The following is a 21,288-nucleotide window of genomic DNA, read 5'->3' as shown; positions in this document are numbered from 1 at the left end:
TACCGGCCTGAATTGTCTGCGGGAAACTGAGGTACTGTCCCCTGACACCGCAGTCAGATTGGTGCGTAAAATCTGGTTCGATCGTCAACTTAATCTGTCACGACTTGGACGCGAGGGTGTCCTACAACTAACAAAAACATATTTTGAGATCCAAAAGGATGAACACGTACTAGAATATGTGTGCCTCGCATATAACGAGTTCACAAACTCACTTCAAGATCCGGCTTCAGTCTCCATCGCAGCTGCTCCCTTTACTTCCTAATGTCATTTGAAACTCCACCCATCATCACAGTTTGTATTCAGTCCTCTAGTTTCTAGTGAGATGGCACTTTCGATGCAGAAATTCACAATAAACGAACGTTAGTAAGCGAACAATGAATTAAATAAAATAAAATTTGGGGACTATATTACACTGCAGATGTATACACAATAAAAGTTTCTGGTTTTGTCATAACTTAAATGTGTTTTAATTATTTTTCTTCCCACAAATGACAGGTAGCAGTGTTATAAGCGGTATAAACAACTTCGGGCTGTGCGGTTCCAATGATATATATACCACCCCAGACATGGTATATATCATGGGAACCGCATGGCCCGTCGTGGTTTATACCTATATATATATATATATATATATATATATATATATATATATATATATATATATATATATATATATATATATAGACCCAGAACAGTAGCGCTAATATAACAAATCATATGCAGCTGTATTATTATTATTATTATTATTATTATTATTATTATTTATTATTACTGTTTATTATTACTGTTGTTTTTGTTTTCTTCTTTGATATGAATATAATGTAAAAGGTTTAGTTTAGTTTATTTTATTCACTTTGTGCCTCCAGGGCCAGCACAGGTACATCATAGTGCAGCACTAATACAAAGAGAGACATTTACTAAGAGAGAAATAGTAATACAAATGCTTTTAAAAAGATCAAATCCCCATTGGGCTTTTTAATATTGTTTTTTAGATTGTAGTTTTTTTAGATTTTGTAGTATTACATGCAGGACAGCCGCTATGAGATTGTTACCTTTATTAAAAATGTGCAAGGATCAATCTACCGGTTAATAAACTAATGCCCATAAATTAACCAATCAAAAATTTCAATCAGATGACATCAATTCACTATATAATTTGGTGTGTACGTGTGTTTTTTTTTGTTTTTTTTTCTTTTTACTTTGTAATGTTATTTGCTTATTTAAGGTTTCTTTGCTTGGAAAGTACTAACCAAGGCTGTCAGTGTACATCATAATTTAATGTAAAGAGTGTGTGTGTAGATATGGTTTAACTGTTTAAATGCTGACACCTGCATAGCATTTAAACATTCATAAAAATGTACCAAAAGCACATCCCTAGACAGTAGGCTGCGGACCACAGTTTGGGAACCCCTGACTTGAAGTACGTGAAACTTGGACGTTGTATAGCACAAGTTATGTCCCAGTATCTAATCAAATGGTTTTCTAGGTGGCCCTTGAATGATGGAAATCCTTTCTCCTGTGTACAATGGTTTGTTTGAAGTATTTCCAATCCAGTTAATGTGCTGCATTGTTTCAAACAGATAATCCCCTTGCTGTCCTTATACTGTGATTCATCTGAAACAATAATGTTCACTCAAGACACAATGCTGTTGAACATAATGATTTTAGATGTAATTGGGTCAATCTTGATATATAAAATATTAAATTGTGGGAACTTGCATTGCCTGTAGCTTTGTTTTAAAAAGGGATGATGAGTAATCCAGTCAATGTTGTATTTAGTAAAATATTCACCATTTGACTTTTATCAGTTTAAAGGTGGAATGTAATGACACCTCCATTTCCACATTTATTTCCAGTAAAGTTATGTTATTACTTTATGAAAATATATCTATGCCTACTTTGTTTCTTGTGAAGACACAACAATGGCAGGGATTATTATAAAATAAATAGAATGCTGTCTGCTTTGTTTTTACCATGAAATATACTGGTGTATGACATACTTTGTTTTATAGAAACAAATTGAGAGGAGTACATTTTTCAGCATTTAATACAGCATTGTATATAATGGCTTTGATAACATTTAGCAAATGAGCAAATATCTAAATATGAAAATCCCAGCACCATGCAGTAAATACTCTTATATTGTATTGTGTGTATGTGTGTGTGTTTTGTTTATTTTGGAAGGTTAACATGTTTAGTAAAAAGCCATCAAGGGCCATACTGTATCAACAAAGCATTTACACACTGATTTTATTATTATATTTTTTTTTTTTTAAGACGTCTTTATACAGCCTTTTTAGAACTGTTCATCTGATTTTGGAGACCCTGTTTACTGTAGCTCTAGTCCTTACCTGAGGTATTATTGGTGGTACAGGTTTGGTTGTGACTTTATCGTTAGTAAACTGGAAAGGAATTTGGAATTTTGTTGGTAGTAATTGTCTTAACATTTGGCTCTTGATGCAGGTGCTTGGATTAGCTCTAGCCCAGCTCTTGCTCCACTCATCTGAGACACTTTGTTTATGTTGTAAAGCACAGCCATCCGCTTTTTCTCCTGCTGGAGGCATTCACCTCTGGGGAACAGGGAAGGGGGCAGTTAATCTTTCTGCTAGAGCAAAGCCAACCCACTGAGAAAAAACAAACAAATCAGATTCAGGCAGACTAACCATGAGTGTTTATAGCTGAAGACTGCTGACGGATTTGGGTTTTGTATTCTGTAGTTCATGAGAAGCAGAGGACCAAGTAATCAAACTGTACTGACAACTACTTTGAGATGTAAAACTAGGAAATACGTTCTTTTAAACAGTATCAAGTTTTAGATACAGTATCTTGAACTGGCGTATGCTTAGTAAAATCTGAATACATTTGTTCAGTGGCTAAACATGTTGAAATTGTTTCATACACTTATTTGTTGTGAGGGGCACTCAAGAAAATCCCTCACCGCATCATTAGAGGTAGCCACCAAGCACTTATAGTATTATTGTACCAGTCAATAAATCCAAATAAAAATAAATAAAATTAAAAGCTTATAGCCTACATTTAATTTAGTTGTGGTTTAAACGTTTAGAAAGAATGTTTTATCCTTGACATTCTGAGTGTGAGAGCCACACTCCAAAATTACAGTGTAAGTGTAGTTGCTACTAATAGGTTTTGTGGCTTGTCTCCAGTCACACACAATGCTTTGTCAATGATATTCCTGCTTTGAAATATTTGTTACTACGACTACTGGCAACAGAGGAAGACAATGGGTGTTAATGTTTTAGCATATATGCTGATTTACAGAGTAGAAGCGTAGTCACAATTTTTATTTTTAATGCATGTGCAATGTAGGAAACAAATTAGAAGAATAAAACGTTTTGAAGGGGCTAGGGAGAGGGGATACAGTGTACTCGCTGGTGCAGAAGACAGAATGCAAGTGTTCTTGCCGATTGTCAATTCTGTGATGTACAGATGTTTAAGTGACTCTATGTTAACCCTTTGCAGTCCATTTATTCAGCGCTTGTCAAGAGTGTCAGGTTCAATTTATTTTCACACGCACTGTTTATTTTACATACACTGTTTTTGTTTTTTTTCCCCAGAGTAACAGGTTTAAAATGCATTGCATGGCAAAATGACATCAGTACTGTATTTCCAGCCATGCCACAGCTCTTGTTCGCTGTATTTTTCACATACCTCTTTATAGATGTGCTTACTGATAAATCCTCTCCTGATCACTTGTTTTATCATCAAACTTGACAAAACATCAATAATGTGATCCAAGTCATTATTTTATTACTATAACATCTCAAAAAACTCTGCAAATGTCTGTAATATTCTTTGAGCGCTGGATGCGGAAGCAACTATCTCCTTTATTTGTGTCCATCTTATCTCTGTGGTGCAGCTGCTAGCTCTGTTGCTCACATGCCCCCTTTTTTTCATTCAAATGTGTAACGCAAAATGTCAACCGTGTATTAGACAGCAAGATGTTGTGGAGGAAACAAGAGGTGACTTATTACTCGACAGGGTGTGTGGCAGCATACTGTACTGTAGGATTCCAGACTGCTCTGCTGACACTACAGTAAATCATCCTCTGAGGTGGTTCTATTGCCTTCATAAAGTGTTACAGGCATAACCCATTCACATAATATCCTGCATCAGTGCAAGCACATACTTGGCTTTTTTTTTTTTCTGTGTGAGTGGGCCATACAGTAGAGAAGAGAAAGTTAGAATATTAAAGTTGGAAAATAAGATGAGGATAACCGTAAGTAGGAATATGTTGGAGAGGTTGGTATGATCACACACTACAGTAACATAATATATACAGCAGTCCTCTATTCTGTTCCTAAAAGAGAACTGAAGCAAGAAAGTGGTATCTAAATAGCTGTGATTCAGGCTTGCAGATGAGGTGAAGGTGGAGCTAATGATTCTGCAGATAGGAAATGGAGAGGCATTATGTAATTAGCCTGAGGAGAGAGTGCCATCGCACTGGTACTGTACAATACATGGCGCAGTATGCAGAGTGCTGCAGCACTGATCAGTCTTTTGTACTGTTCAATGTGATGTATGACAATGAGAATGGATTGTGATCACTGCTTTGGGTCCTGTACTATTTACTTTTGAGCTAGAAAAGACACACATGCTGTACAATATGTGCGTTCTAAAGAAAATGAAAGCTCCCAGGGTTGTAGCTGCTTTTTTTGAGTGCAGTATCAGCTGACTCCTCATCACAAGACCCTGCTCCTATACCTTGTTTAGCATGTTGAGTCATTGCTGCATCTGTTGAAAATACATGTGCTTTCTGGGGGAATTTGATGTTTAAAAACTAGGTGTGGGTTGTATTTTGGATGATTATACAGTACCCCTTCAGTAGTCAAATTATTCTGATGTTTCTCCTTTTGCAACACCTTTTTATTTGCTTGAAGATTTAATCTCCTTTCCAGCTACAGTACAGTAAGGACGACCTTATCCAAATTTGTTTGCCTGCACACTTGACCCTACCACAGGCCTCTTTGTTAGTTACTTTTACAAAAATATTTTATTTCAAATGAATGAAGAAACCCATCTCTCATATGAGCCACACTGTTACCCAGTTTCAGTAATTGCAGTGATGTACAGTTTGTTTAACAACAAAATACGATCCAATTTAAACAGTGGGTAAAGCTCTACAACTATAGATCTTGTTTGTTTGTTTGTTTTTAAAATGATTGTATCACAGAATACCAGGCAGGTTCAGGCTCCATTTTGCCTTTTGTACAATAGCTGTCAGCTAGAAAGGAACCTGACAAAAATGAAACTCTCAAGGAAGGAAATGTCTTTTGAGCTTCTTTACCAGGAAAGCATCAAATATTTGTGCGTCACTCTAATTTTTATTTGTTTTCCTCCCACTTTGTCAGTGTCTGGGGCCAAGCCTTCTTTCATGTACTGTAGGAAGTGTATTTGTTACAAACTGCTTGGCATGAGTACATCTAATTAAACTGACTGTCAGCTGCGAATCTTCCTTTGTCTCAGATGTCGGATCTCTGTGATTTGCAGGAGACAAGATTGAGGAGAGTGACTGACTTAAGGCTAGGTTTCTATCTTGAAATGTACAGCCATTTAGCTCTTGATTGCCTTTAGAGCTGGTTGAAGCCCACAGAGAATGAGGAATAAGTAGTACAGTACTTCTAGAAACACACTGTACTTTAGCCTTGAAAAGGTGGCAGTCATGTATGGTACTGTGTAATGTACATTGAAGTGTGAGTGCCTGGGTTGAAGTACATCCGTTTGAAGAGCACAGTGTAAATAGATTATACTTAAAATAGAAGACACATCCGGCAGGGGCGGTTCTGCATTGGCAAGTGTCATTCTGAATGTAAGAGTTCCAGTGGGGTTTACAATTTATTTATTTATTTATTTATTTTTGGATTAAACGGGGGGGGGTCGCCCCCCCCCCCCCAGTTCATTAATTTCAGTTATTGTTTAATTAAATTGTCATACAAAGTATAGTCCTTAGGGGGGGGGGAAATACTTCCGAACTGGGGGGGGATCATGAAAGTCTGCATCCGCCCCTGTAACATTCTTGTCAAATTAACCAGGAGCAGATTTATTTTGCGCGCAGATTGTCACTATGGGTTTCTTGTTTCCATGGAGACAAAATTAAACTCCTACTTGGAGGTGCGAAAAAGCATACCCCTCTGAGGTACAATATGGGGAGCTGTTTATAGCACAAGGCAGGTGACAGTCTTTGTTCAGTGATCAGAAATAAAGTGAAATATTGAGTTTAAAGTGCTGAGTATTTGAAGTATTTACGGTTTATCTCCTAATGTACACTTGTGAAAGTACCATGCACTGTACTTTGTACAGTAGACATTTTGTTTGCTTCCTGGAAGGTTTTGTTTTGTGCTTGAATCACAATGTACTACAAACCACAAAGTTATTACAAATAAATAAGCAAAATACTTGGCCAATTTATTAACATGTGCTATGAATATGATTAGACTAAACTGTCTACACGGTTGGCTTCTCTAATGTTACAGCTTTGCTGGCACATTGTACAGTGGCAGGAGTATAAAATGTAGGACAAAAAATATAATACACCAGCGATACAAAATGATTTTATGCTGCAACATTCAAATATACTGGATATTTACAACCTTTTACAGAATCTACAAACAGGAAATGTTTTTAAGTGTCCTCAATAGCAGTTGTCTAACACAGCAATTTTTTGTTTTTCAGAATAATCCATCATGACCACAGAAACAGGGTCAGACTCTGAGTCCAAGCAGGAGCAGGAGCAGCAAGAAGGGTCTGGGGCAGCAGCAGCAGCAGCAGCAGCAGCAGCAGCAGCCGCCACCACCCAAGGAGGTGCAGCAGTTTGACACCAAGCAGTTCCCTGCCGCTGCCGCACACAGCACTCCCGTGAAGAAGGAACAGGCAAGTGAAGGCAGCCTCCTGCCACCATGGTCCAGGGTTAAACACTTAAACTAGATAGTAAAGTGATTGTACCTAACAAAATATAGTCCATAAATGTTACCCATTTTTCATTTCCAATATAAATACATGTTTACTAAAACTGCATTTGAGACCTATATAATGAATGGATGTTCATGGTAGAGAAAATTTGATGGAACTGTTTTATTAGCTACAATTACTTTTAAGAATGCTTTAATGCAGAATGTTGCAGACCTGGTGAGGTGAAAATGACACATCCTGTCCGCTGTAAAGACATTCACTTTGTACTAATAAAGCTAGGTACATATTTTTATCAATATTTGTTTTTCAACTAAGTAATATCATTCATGATTTACACGTCAAAGGAAAACTGTCTTGTTTTACAGATTCTCTTAAACCAGCATTTCAACTAAAGTTGCTGCTGCTTTAATGTTTAACTGCATGTAGGCCAAGGAAGATAATCCCACTCAAAATGCTCTATCAGTCTAGTAAAGATAACTCCACCACTCAGGTTTTCAGTACTTGTGTATAAAAAAAAAAAAAAAAGGCTTTTTCAGTTTCTGTACTTGTAAGATATTGAAAGTGTTTCATTAGTTCTCTTTTTGTATAGATATGTAGTGTTGGACAGGGTACACTTTCTCTTTTTCTGAAAGACTGCCTATTTGTTCACTTGTAGAATGGAGACAGAGACGGAGAGGTAGAACCTGTCAGTAAAATTGAATACCAACAGTTTGAAGACGACAAGGCGTCTCAGAAGTCATCTTCGAGCAAACTCTCCAAACCATCTCCTCTAAAAGTGGTGAAGAAGCCCAAAAACATGCAGTGCAAAGTCACTCTGCTGGACGGCTCAGATTACTCCTGTGTGGTGGAGGTAAGTAATATTGTTTACTCCTCATTTCCTCCAGTCATCTATCATACTTTTATGGAATTTCATGCAGGCCACTTCATGCATGGGAAAATACCTCACAATACCAAATTTAAACTACATACTATTCAAGTGTTGGTGTCTTAGATAACACTAAGACAAATCTGCATTACAACAAATATAATTTTTAAAGCAGGAGATTTTTACAAAAAAAAGATTTTTGAATTGTAATGCAGCACAAAGATTCTTTGTTGAGATGCTCTGTTACGTGTGTTGTAGAATATGTATTGCTTTTGGAGTGTGCTAGTGGATATATGCAGTAGATTACTTTGGGGGTATTCTTCAGGGACCACCCCGGACTAATTATATATATATATATATATATATATATATATATATATATATATATATATCAGTAAATAAATAAAACCTGTTGGGAACCTCTGATTTAGGCTACACCTTGGTGATTGCTTGCTAAATTAATTTCTATGTTCTATTGTTGAGTGGCTTTTTTTTTCTCTGTTACAACTGGTTTCATCTGGCCATAGAATGAGCAGCGCTCTGTCCTCAAGAGGTTTTTAAATTACTCATTTTGCTGATTACTTTGGGAGACGAGACCAAGAAATCAAAAACCTTTATGCTACAGTGACTAACACTGTGTAACACAATTTTTGTTCCTGGGTAGTAAGTGTTATTTCCTAATTGCTTATGCCTCAGAAGTATAGAAAATGGCTGTTATTCCCCACAAACTTTGCTTTTGTGACCAGGACAGTGATATTTTGAAATGTACCTATTTTCAATGAGAAAACAGTCTTTTCGTTCTCATAAAGTCAGGAAAAAACAACATATAAATCCAAATTAACATGTATTTATACTAAAGTAATACAAAAATCACTACAAAAGATTTAGAAGCGAGTAGTTTTTCGGGATTTACGATTATCCTGTAAATCACTTTCACGAATCAGCCCCCAAATGTAGTCTCCCATCATGTTCTCGTTATATTGTCCTTGGTAGCGGCGTTCAAAGTCCAGTATATCCCGGTGGAAGCGCTCGCCTTGCTCCTCCGAGTACACTCCCATGTTCTCCTTGAATTTACCAAGATGAGCATCAAGGATATGGACTTTGAGGGACATCCTACAGCCCATTGTGCCATAGTTCTTCACCAGAGTCTCAACCAGCTCCACATAGTTTTCGGCCTTATGATTGCCCAGGAAGCCCCGAACCACTGCGACAAAGCTGTTCCAAGCCGCTTTCTCCTTACTAGTGAGCTTCTTGGGGAATTCATTGCACTCCTGGATCTTCATTATTTTTGGTCTGATGAAGACACCGGCTTTGACCTTTGCCTCAGACAGCTTAGGGAAGAAGTCTTGAAGGTACTTGAAGGCTGCCGACTCCTTATCTAGAGCTCTGACAAATTGTTTCATAAGGCCCAATTTGATGTGCAGTTGTGGCATCAGCACCTTCCGGGAGTCCACCAGTGGCTCCCACTTGACGTTATTCCTCCCCACAGACAACTCTGTCCGCTGTGGCCAGTCCCGCCTGTGGTAGTGCGCCTTTGTGTCCCTGCTGTTCCAAAGGCAAAGATAGCAGGGAAACTTGGTAAAACCGCCTTGGAGACCCATCAGGAATGCCACCATTGCAGCCTATTGATGCCATCTCAGAAAAATGCAGCTATGTATCCACTTAAGCAGCTGGAACTAAACTGAACTGGTGGGCTTAAGGCCCTGTATTTATACTACTATTTATATTACTGGAAAGTTCTAAAAAGTTCTAGAAGTTACTCCAAGTTTACTCAGCACTGAATCTATCTGGAATGTTCTGGAAAATAGGTAAATTTCAAAATATCACTGTCCTGGTCACAAAAGCAAAGTTTATGGGGAATAATAGCCATTTTCTATACTTTTGAGGCATAAGCAATTAGGAAATAACACTTGCTACCCAGGAACCAAAAAAAAAAAAAAAAAAATTTGTAACACGGTGTAATCAATCAGATCGCCTCTTGTCTTGTTCTATGGGTCTTGAGTAAATGTCAAGCACTGTCTGCCTTTGCAACTACAATTGCCTTTTCTTGGTTAAGTATATTTAAACCGAACTAGTGGTTTTACAGCCATGTATTTGCTTTGAAGAGTTGCTAATAGATCTATGATGAATCCAAAGAATGTTTGAGCAATTCCATTATACTTGAATTAAGTACGCGTGGCGTGGCATTAATTAACAAATATGAATTATATGAATTTCCTTAAATAACATACGTACATAGTTGAATGGGTTAACTTGCCATTTAAAAGCTGTTAAACAAAGTTGCTTTTTTATAATTTGCAAGGATTCATTTTTCTGAACTAATGGCAAAAAACAAACAAAGAAAGACCTTGTTGAACTGCTCCAATGTTCTGCAAGGGTCAGAAGATTTCTGACTATTAATTATCCTTTGACAAGCTCTTTCAATAGGCCAGGGGTTCTCAAAGTGAGAGGAAAGGTGTCACAGAGAGTTTGAGGGGTTGCAAAACCACTACCTCACAATTAGACACCCTATGGTTTTCAGTCACATTGTTGTCTGTGGGACAAAATGCTAGAAAAATCTACTTGTTCTTAAAAATCTACTTGCCCCCTCACCGTCCCACAAAACACACACACAAGTAGAATATAACTTTTAAAATCTAGCTTTTATTAAGCAATAAATAATCAATTAGTGATTTAATAATAATTTTTGATTCATGAAATCAAATCAAGAAAACGTAATTCAGAACATACTTGCCAAAACTGAGCCCATCACATTTTTGTGCATTATACATGGCAAGTCAGACTTCACACACCAGGCCAATAGAGGTACCTAATTTCTGCATATACCATGATTTTAAAGCGCAGCATTACCAGCCCGACCCCACCGACCCGAAAGATAGAAGATGTTGGTGAGTTGACAGATCTATCTGATGGTGTACTTCTTCACATTACTCGCCCGTCAAACGATTTGATGTAAAATGAAAACCAGACATGGTACTTATCACATTCTTTCTGATCATACTTCCCGAGTATTGTGACTACCACTGATAACTTTTACAGTTTTTAGGTTGGAGATCACTAGATTACACTTATGGAGACGTTTCTAAAGAAAAATACATTTCCAAGTACATTTTAAAACATATTTTTTTACATTCAAACTAGGTAATCGTAGGGTGTCTTTCATCATGGAGTGCAAGTGTTATTCTCTTAATGATCTTCAGATTCTCTGCTGTTTAGAAAGGTATAGTATGGTATAGTTTCGGTGGATGGTTGTCCTGATACACAAGCAGAAAGTCACATTAGGTCAGTCAGACCTCAAACAGGTAGAATGTTCACCGGAGCGGAAGGGTTAAAGGATCTGTTTCTAAACTACCTTACCCAGAAAAACGGTGATGGTCAAACTTTACTGGGTCCTGCTATAGACAAAAGGCAATGTAATAATATTGTTTCATTAATTTAACTTTTTTTTACCGTATGTGATCTGAGGGTTTGTGAATTAAAAGTATTATGTGCATTTGTGTACTCTTACCATTTTTTTTTTTTCATTTGTATGTGCAAGACTTCGGTATTTTAGAGTTTTCAGGACCTTGCTTGACTCCCTAGAAATCTGCGGGAGTTTTTCTAACAGAATGTTGTGACAAAAGAAGAAAAAAAGTACTTGTACAACGGGCGAAGTATGACAGTAATGCTGTTGTACCTCACGCAAGTTTTGTTGCCCTGGGCGCCGTGTCATGAATTGCACACCATTGCATATAGTAGTCACTTCAAAAGGTATCCAGAATAGAAAAACTTGATTGGTTTGTGCCTAACTATCTGTATAACTATATTAAATCCCACAATATATTTAACAGCTGTCAAATCTAAGACAGGACCGATCTTGCAGTATGTGAACTTCACCTGGGGAAATTAGTTGTTTTGTATGAGCAAGGAGAGTTGGAATAGGCTGGTTCAGACCTTATTAATCTGACTGAATACTAGCTATAACTGTTCATCACTCAAATGTACTGTCATGTAAACGTGCCCTGCAAGGAAACACTCTGGGGCCTCGTATTTATATAATGATGTGCCAGTATAAGTCTGCTCCAGCTAGGACTGACCTGCATGATGATTACTGCCCCATTTTTCAGTTTGATATCAAAAAGAAAACTAGACAGTTGTGTTCTGCTCTAATCGTGGATGGATCAGTTTATTTAGATAGTTTTGGTTGTTAAAATTTAAACTGCTTATGTTTCCTGATTTTTATAATGCTTGATATGCTTTTGATACAAAATTACTCTTTGCTCAGGTTTTAAAATAGAGAAAATTCTGTTTGAAAAGTTGACAGTTAATACAGTAGCTATATGTTGCACCTACTGTATATTTTTGCATATATCTGGAAAGCTGCTTATCTTGTCTATTTGTCATGAAACCTCGTAGTAACATTTTAAGTATGAGAATATCGGATTCTGGGGATATAGCAGGGTGTCTGTCTGTACAATAGGTGTATCTGGAGAATCGCTTATCATATTGTGGAATTTTGATGCAAAATTTTATTGCTAGTTCTTCTTTACTTTTCTGTAATACTGTTGATCATGTGTCACGATCATCAGAATGTTGTCGTGCTGATAGCTCTAATTTTGAACGTACAGCCGTGGCGGGATGAGTGTCCTTGACATACTTGTTTAAACTGTTTAGTAAATCTCAATGTGATTGATTCTGCTGATGAGGCTCATCCACGTCTCAACAGAAGAGCTTTAGGATTGGTTAAATTAAGTGATTTGGAGCAGTGTGTGTTTTTTATCCCCCTTGTGCTTTCAGTTAAATGGCCTGTGTCAGAGTAATGAAATAAAAAGCATTTCTATTTATATAATTCTACTAGAAATAGTCAAGTAGTGTTGAAACAAACTTGCTTTGGGTCTGGTTGATGTATTAGAAAAACAGATACACAAGTCTTCACTAATTTAGTATTCAAGGTCCAGGGCATGAAGTTAAGGTTATGAACGGCAAGGCAATGTTGTCTTCATTGGGCATGAAATTTCAGGGGCAATAAGGCAGTTCTATGGGGCAAAAAGGCAAAACATAAACCTAACCCAAGAGCACCATGGTGATTTAATACTCATTCATAAAACAACAAAAAAGAAATACAGAGAGCCTATTATGTTGATGAAATGTTAATTCAGACAAACACAATGTTTTCTGAGTGATTCACACTCTAATTGTTACATAAATAAAATATAGGTCACTTTTCCATTGTAAAAATAAAATGGTACAGTATCACAAAATCTAATTTAAAAACAGCATAAACTTTCATAATGAAAAAATATAAAGGATAATTTGGCAAAGAATAAATATTCAGGGTATTTGTTTTTACTAAACTCGGTCATCCTGTCAACAACAGCTAAATATAGCGCTTGTCTGTGTCCAGTAATTAAAACTTTTTTAAAACCCTATGTGCCATGTGTTTCATAATATAGTGTAAGCAAGTTCACTGGATTTTATATAACATGTTGGTCGCTGGTGAAGCAAACGTTTAAGTGAATGCATTTTTAAATGCTAAAAATAGTGTTCTTTCAGAAATTGAGATTTTCACAGAGAATTGGATATTATTATTAAACAACACTGGTTCTAATTCATGGAAATTGTAAAATCCATGGTCACCATGAAAAAATACAGCCTTAGTGATACAACAGCACAAATAAGCAATATCAGTGAAGGGGAAGTTAGATAGATTTTCAGGAAAACTGGCTGGAGTTTAATAACGATATTAGTTGTTTCTGTATTTGCACAACTGTAGTTTGCTAACCACTGTAACCTGTACAACCTGTACAAGCAACGTGGCCTTCAGGAAAAAAAAAAACAACAAAAAAAAAAACGTCATCATGCCATGGAGAGTGCTTTGCATCACAATGATGAACAGCTGGATGTACGTGTTAGATGTACATTTCAGAGACTTTTATATAGTTTCACAGTTCTTGGAATTTACAGTTGGAAAGGATTTAAAGTTTTGTTATGGTGCATTGATGGACACTTGATTCCTGATATGCTGTTTGTAAGTATATACGTTTCATGAAAGTACATGTTTTACTAGTTAAAAAGCAGAACTACATAAGGTAGTGAGAATGTAGGCCTATTACACAAAAATAAACGAAAACAGAAGTCTATGTACTTCTCAAGATTGTTTACCGTTCGCTAGTACGTTATCTCTGGTAATTCATGAAGCTGCTACTTGAACCATGTCATAGCTACTTACTCAGTGTTTTTTTTTGTTTTTTTTGTAAGAATTTGAGCATAACTAATAATTATCTGCCTAGTGTGTGTTCTAGCATTTGGTGTTTTGGGGGTGTAACAGGGGAGGTCTGTGCTGACTGTATGGCTCATATGTGGTTCTGCAGGAAGAGGGCAGCAGCCAAGTAAGGTTCGCCTGTCAGTCATGGTGGTGACACGGAGAGGTGGGGAAGAGGGTGTGTTTCCCTCTCTCTGAGTGGCTGAGAGACGGGCCTTTGGGGGATTGCTCGGCCCATAAGTACTGCGTTTGGCTATGCATTCGGCTGGCCGTGATTGGGAATACACAGAGACGCTGACCGAGAAGGCGAGCGTAAACATAACGTAAGACCAGGCAGGAACGCCAGTGGTTGAAGCGAGCGACCAAAATAGGCAAGCACGGCTGAGGAAGACAGCCAGCTTAGAGAAAGAAAATAATAAATAAAAGATATTGTTATGTATCCGAGGGAACATGTGTGATTAAAAGGGGAACCATGGCCTGTATTGGTAACCCTATGGTCCTGATTACCATTGCTGGTATTCAGGCCAGTGATGACAGCGCCTTCTGCAGGCCAAAATAAATGGCTATTCAATTACAGTTCTGCCTCCACAGGGGGAATAACACCAAATTACAAAATAGCAACGGCCATTGAAATGTCTATATAAATTAGCAATGTATATACACTGAAGACGTGAAGGAGTTAGAATGTGTATTGCATCATGGTACCATCACAACGCTCCCTTGGTCTTTCAGCAAGAACATGTAGAAGAATTGCGAGGAAGGTTAATAACAATCCGAGATTGACTGCCAAAGATATTCAGAGTGAACTGGATGTTCCAACACATCAACGATCCAAAGCACACCTCAAAATCTACTTCAGCATGGTTAAAGAAGAATAAAATCAAGGTTCTGGAATGGCGTGAAGAAGGCTGTGCACAAGAGAACTCTTGGAATTTGAATGAACTGGAACAATTTTGCATTGAAGAATGGTCAAAAATCACTAAAGAATCATGCCAAAAGCTCATTGACAAATATCCTAATCATTTAAAAGAGGTTATTATTGCTAAAGATGCCTCAACTAGCTAGTAATTTCATTTTCCATGTCAGGGTATGAAAATTTTTTGCTGTAATAAATAATTGTAAACATCTATTTCTTGTAACTTTTTTCCCTCATCCACAAAGCAAAGATTTTATATATATATATATATATATATATATATATATATATATATATATATATATATATATATATATATATATATATATATATATATATATATATATATAGTGTTGTGTGCATTGTGGTCCTGCTTGTGTATTTACTGGGTATTCACTGTGTGTGTGATAATTTTGTAGTGCACGGGAGAGGTGTCAGGCCATAGGCCTAAAAGACTACAGGTCCCAGAAGCCTCTAGGGCTGAATGGGAAGCACTTGGAGATCGTTATGTTTAATTGTTGGTTAAGTGTTTGTAATTAGTGTAATGTCCTTGTGTATAAAAGCTTGTCTGTGTTGGTGGTTTGTTACTGTGAGTACAGAAAGTGCTAAACATGCAGTTCTGGTATCTGGGTCTGCTGTTTGAAAGGTACAAACCAGCCTTAGCAGGGAGGCTTTGTTACAATATTTAATAAATATTATATGTATTTTTAGCAAGTTTCTAATTGTCTTCTGTACTAGAGTCTGCGTCTGTACTCGGACAGTATCCTGCGTTAGCCGTCTCTTTTTTTCCAGTCGCTTTTCGCACTACAGAGACACTGCCAGTGTTAATGCTTTTTAGCTACACTGCGCTGTCGAATTGGCAGGAGTGTTTTACAATATTTACTGTCTTATATGCCGTTGCTGTGTTTACCTAAACACTGTATGTAATGGTTACATTTCTTTTTCAGGGAACCAGGGTTATGGTATGCATTTTTTGTATCTTTTTTTAATTTGCCATGCGAGTTTACAGTAAAATGACACCTCCCACAAGTGTGTAGCGCAAATCGTTTTGAGTAAAATGTTGGTTAACGTTAAGGTACCCATCAACACATTTTGACCTATAACTTTTGACCCTTTTACCTGGTCACTCTCTTAATTTGAGTTTTTCTGCCTCAAACAACCCCAAGAACCAAGTTTGGTGTAAATCAGAGTTGTTGTTTTTTTTTATTTTTATTTCATTAGACTAAATGCCATGGTGACAGGAAAAGCACTAATACATTATGATCGCTGTATCAAGGTCTTGGAACCAATGTGCTTAGAGGGGTTTTAGCAGTGCATTGGATTTAGGTAGATTAGTATTGGCTTTAGATTGAGAGATCAAAAAGCATTAAAATGTGTTGTCCTGAGTAAAGTTGTTGTTGCCATTGGCCTTCACTGTTGTATTCAATTCTGTTCATTGGTTGTACTGCAAGTCGCTAGAGAAACTGTCCTGTAGTATGGGTGTAATCCAACCTCTAAGAATCAGAGCATCACTACTATGATGCAATCAGAAAAAACACTTATGTGAATGTTGTCCACTTCTGGTCTGTTTCAGCTATTGCTACAGTATGTATGTGATGTGTCCTGGATAAAAGGCGGCCAGGGAGCTTTAATTACATTTAGTGGATATCTGATAGTGCTAAGTGGTATAGTATGCTAAAGTTGCAGCTCATATTATTTCTACAGTAAGCTTTCAAAACATTCAAGAACATTCAAGATACTCAGAATTGATTGCGTGAATGCACAGCTGGTTTAAACCTGATCTTGTCCTGAATTTGACATGTTTAACCTGCTCTTTTGCAGTTCAGTCACATGTTCTTAACCAGATTAAAGCAAAGCTAGAACAAAAATAGTTATTTGGGTCACCTCAATTCAGCCTTTTATGTCAGTTTCTGCTTTGGGAATATACAGTACCTTTAGTGTTGTCATTTCAAAGCTTTGTGATCTTATCTGTATTAGGGCTTGAATTTCAGCACAGGATTGCGGGAATTGTGCATTTTCCTTCATATCTACAACTTTTAGTGCAGGAAAATCCAGCAGAGATATTTTAAGATGCCAAGCTACTATATTTTCCACCCAATTTAGAATTCCTGAAACTATACAACAATCTCTAAGGAAGTGGGTGTCAGTGTCGAAAGCACTATGAGCTGCATTCTGAGTAGTTCTGGTTAAAATAAATAAATAAAAGTAGTGCTGGATATTTTAAGTGCTGCGAAACTTTATTCTCTCATACGTGATTCTCGGCTGCTATCTTTCGCTTTAACTCAGCCCCATTCATTTTGGGGTGCCAGCGCACATAAGGTTACGCATATATTACTCAGACACTGTAAAAGCCACCAAACTGGTTCATGGTTTCTTTGAAAATACAGACTCTGGGCTGTCCAAAGACGTATTCAGGGCAGAGGCCTCTTGAGATGTCACAGAACTCCGAGGTGGCTTTTTACTATCTGATTTATGTACAGTAGCTTGTACTTTATTTTGTATAATACCAGCACAATAAGAAAAAAGAAACACACACAGATAAAATCAAACAAATCTTTTCTTTTCTAAAAATCACAAACTTTGTAATAATAACTAAGCATGTCGGTTAGTATCTATCTTTTGGCTAACATCAGATTCCTAAGATTTCACGCTGACTTACTGGCCAGAAGTACTGGCCAGAATTTCAGAGATCTTTCACTGCTTGTGTTCAGCAAGGTATGAATAATTATTTATGCTCTGCAAGTTCTTATGTTTCACGAGTTTGGGGGAAGTCCAGGCTGCTTCCATAAGAAATGTTGTGCAAATACCTGTGCCTCTTCAGGTGGCGATCAATGCTGCCTGTTATTCCCCTCAGAGTATGGGGTTCATACTCCTCCCCGTTTTGTAGTCTAGCTTGTCGTGAGGGATCGTTTCTACCGGTCGCACTGACCTCTGCCAAGTATGATCTGATGATGGCAAGATCGGAGATGGTTTTCCTTATAGTGCTGGTGTTTTGCTGCTGTGCTACAAAGTTCTACCTTTCAGCCTCTGACACAACGGTAAATCGAGAGGACTTTTATTTATTTATTTAACTTTTAAGCTTTCTATTTGAAAATTGTCTACTTGAACTTTCAAAAAATGTTGAATCTGTGCGCCTGTAATCAAAAATATTAGCACAATCTGTCATCACAATAGGGATTACAGGATAGTACTGTCGTTTAGTAGTAGCCTGTAATCATATATAATTAAGAATAGGATTTTATGGGGAAATATCAGTTACACTGGTATTATATCATAAATAATATGCACAGAACAAAACATTAGCTAGTTGAACAGAACTAACTTGCACTTACTCATTTAAGTGAATGAGAGCATTCTAGCACTGCTTCAGTCAACGAGACCTGTCAGATCTGATCATGACAGTGATAGTGAAATTGCAGTTCTAACGGACCACTGAAATGAATCCCAGCAATTCAGAGCGGAATGGAGACGGGACAGAAAGCAAGCTAAAAACTAAATGATTGATTATTTTTGGTAAGAAAAAATAGTGTGGTTTTATTGTTGTTTATGTTATATAAATGTATTCAATGTTTAACAAGCTTTACCAATTTAATATTGAAAAGCAGCAAGCCTAGTTATAAGTCAGAATTCAGAACATGGTAAAAGGTACAAGGTACAAAACTTGAAAAAAAAATAAAAAATTCAAGTTTCTTAAAAAAAAAAAAAAATGTTTCCCCATAACAATGTATCCTCCTACTATCCCATTTCAGTGTTTCGGTTCGCCAAGTTAAGATGCTACAGATAAAGAAATGTCCCCACAAGAGAGAGATATCAAGACCCCTTTCACCAGTAACTATTTGCCCAGAACATGCTGTAATGTAAAAAGGCACAGAAATTGCAAAGTAAAATTACACACGTTTTCCAATAACTGTTTATGCATTCACTTCACCATGAAGTGTATACCTAGTGTTTAAGTAACTATTGACCTCTGTCAACCAAAATGTAATGACACATACTTATGCAATCAATTATTTTCCGTTTTATTGTAATTAATTTAGAACAATTTGTAGATTTTATTTTTCACTTTGACATTATGGACTTCTTTGTTGTTGATCAGTGTCAAAAACTCCTAATTTAAATCCATTTTGATTCCATGTTGTAACACAATAAAATGTGGAAAAGTCCAAGGGGGGTGAATATTTTTGAGAGGCACTGTAAATCTAGTGAAGTAATGTTAACTTTATAATGCATTAGTAAGATCTCATTTAGAATTTTGTGTTCAGTTCTGGTCACCTCTCTACAAAAAGGATATTGCTGCTCTAGAAAGAGTGCAAAGAAGAGCGACCAGAATTAGTCCAGGTTTAAAAGGCATGTCATATGTAGACAAGCTAAAAGAATTGCATTTATTTAGTCTTGAACAAGCATTCAAAATTCTAAAAGGTATTAACAATATCATATATGGTCTCGTGTTTTCATTTTTCATTTCTTTTTTTTTTCTTCCACAATAAGAAAATAAATTCGAATTTTGGTGAAAATTACCACAACTTTGTTTATTGGTTGCTTAAAAAAAAAAAAAAAAAAAACATAACTGCAGATATATGGCAAACAAAAAACAAATGAAATAGTTTTTATTTTTTTTGTTCTATTGTTGTTGTTGTTGTTGTTATTTCAAGTATTATTTTACTTATTGTTTATTATTTAAACATTAAGTAATGTGCAAACACTTTACTGTACTATTCAGTACAGTATTAATTTTCTGGACGCAGAACCCACAGTATTCAGACCTGTCAACTCAATATTTGGTGGAAGCACCTTTGGCAGCAATTACAGCTGCAAGTCTTTTTGGGTAAGTCTCTACCAACTTTGCACGCCTGCATGGTGCAATTTGTGCTCATTCTTCTTTCCAGATTTGCTCAAGCTCTCTCAGGTTGCTTGGGGACCACTTATGGACAGCAATTTTCAAGTCTTTCCACAGATTCTCAATAGGATTCAAGTCAGGACTTTGACTGGGCCACTCAAGGACATTCACTTTTTTTATTCTTAAGCCACTCCAGTGTAGCTTTGGCCTTGTGCTTTGGATCATTGTCCTGCTGAAAGGTGAATTTTCACCCCAGTTTTAATTCTTTAGCAGACTGAAACAGGTTTTCCTCTAGTATTTGCCTGTACTTTGCTACATCCATTTTTCCTTCAATCGTAATAATCTTTCCAGTCCCTGCTGAGGAGAAGCATCCCCATAGCGTGATGCTGCCACCACCATGCTTGACTGTAGGGATGGTGTTGACTGGGAGATGTGCTGTTTTGGGTCTGCGCCAAACGTAACGCTTGGCATTTAGACCAAAAAGTTCCAATTTGGTCTTGTCTGACCACTACACCTTTTACCACGTTTTTGCAGGATCACTCAGGTGCTTTGTTGCAAATTCCATGCAGGCTTTGAGATGGCTTATTTTTAGTAATGGCTTCCTTCTTGCCACCCTGCCATACAGGCTACTTTTGTGAAGTGTTCTGGATATTGTTGACTGATGCACATTTTCTCCCATCTCAGCCATTGAGCTCTATAGCTCTTTCAAAGTTGTCGTTGGCCTCACAGGGGCATCCCTCGCCAGTTTCCTCCTTGCCCGGCTGCTCAGTTTGGTGGGACAGCCTGATCTAGACAGTGTCTGGATGGTACAATGCACCTTCCATTTCTTGATGATTGAGTAGACTGACAGAATATCACAGGGATATTTAGAGACTTTTATATTTTTTTGCACCCATCTCCTGATCTGTGTTTTTCAATGACTTTATCCCTGACTTGCTTTGAAAGCTCCTTGGTCTACATGGTTGAGTCCTGGCTTGAAATTCACTACCTGACCAAGGAACCTCACAGAGACAGGTGTTTTTATTCTGAAATCATGAGAACCACTAATATTGCAGACAGACAGAGGCCATTCAATGAATTGTCATTTTGTGCACCTGAATTAATTTAGGTTTGCCACAGCAGAGGGTTTGAATGCTTATGCAATCATGACTTTTCCATTTTTATTTCATATTATCTGTTTAGTTTTTGTTTTTGCTTTGAATGTGTGGAGTAGGTTGTGTATATAACACATTATTTCCTAGTTCAAAGTGTCATGACTACAAGTTTTAAAGCAACAAAATGTCAAAACTGAGAGAATCTGAATGCTTTTGCAAGGCACTGAATAAAAGCAATGAGAACATTTATATTGGACAGCAGGGTTTAAAGTAGCAACATCACATTGTTAAAATATACCAGTGGTCGATTACAGACTTTCCATCATAATTAAGATTGATTTGAACTCCACAGTGCAAACTGCAATGTTGTACTTTTAAAAAGTGCTGAGTGCATTTAGGAAAGGTACT

At 37.0% G+C, this 21,288-nt stretch overlaps 1 protein-coding gene across 29 annotated transcripts in view; it reads left to right on the top strand.

Moving 5' to 3' along the window:
• Window positions 1-21,288, top strand: part of LOC121313165 (band 4.1-like protein 3) — a 115,196-nt gene that overhangs the window by 56,043 nt on the left and 37,865 nt on the right. For all 29 annotated transcript variants that reach the window (XM_041245437.1, XM_041245432.1, XM_041245417.1 and 26 more), the window contains exons 2-3: window positions 6,712-6,888; window positions 7,583-7,777. In XM_041245437.1, coding sequence (XP_041101371.1) covers window positions 6,712-6,888; window positions 7,583-7,777 — 372 coding nt within the window. The remainder of the gene's footprint in view (window positions 1-6,711; window positions 6,889-7,582; window positions 7,778-21,288) is intronic.

The sequence above is a fragment of the Polyodon spathula genome, chromosome 3, assembly GCF_017654505.1.
Source record: "Polyodon spathula isolate WHYD16114869_AA chromosome 3, ASM1765450v1, whole genome shotgun sequence".
Taxonomy (NCBI): Eukaryota; Metazoa; Chordata; class Actinopteri; order Acipenseriformes; family Polyodontidae; genus Polyodon; species Polyodon spathula.
The sequence above is the reverse complement of the archived record's forward strand: the minus strand, read 5'-3'. Positions and strand labels throughout refer to the sequence as shown.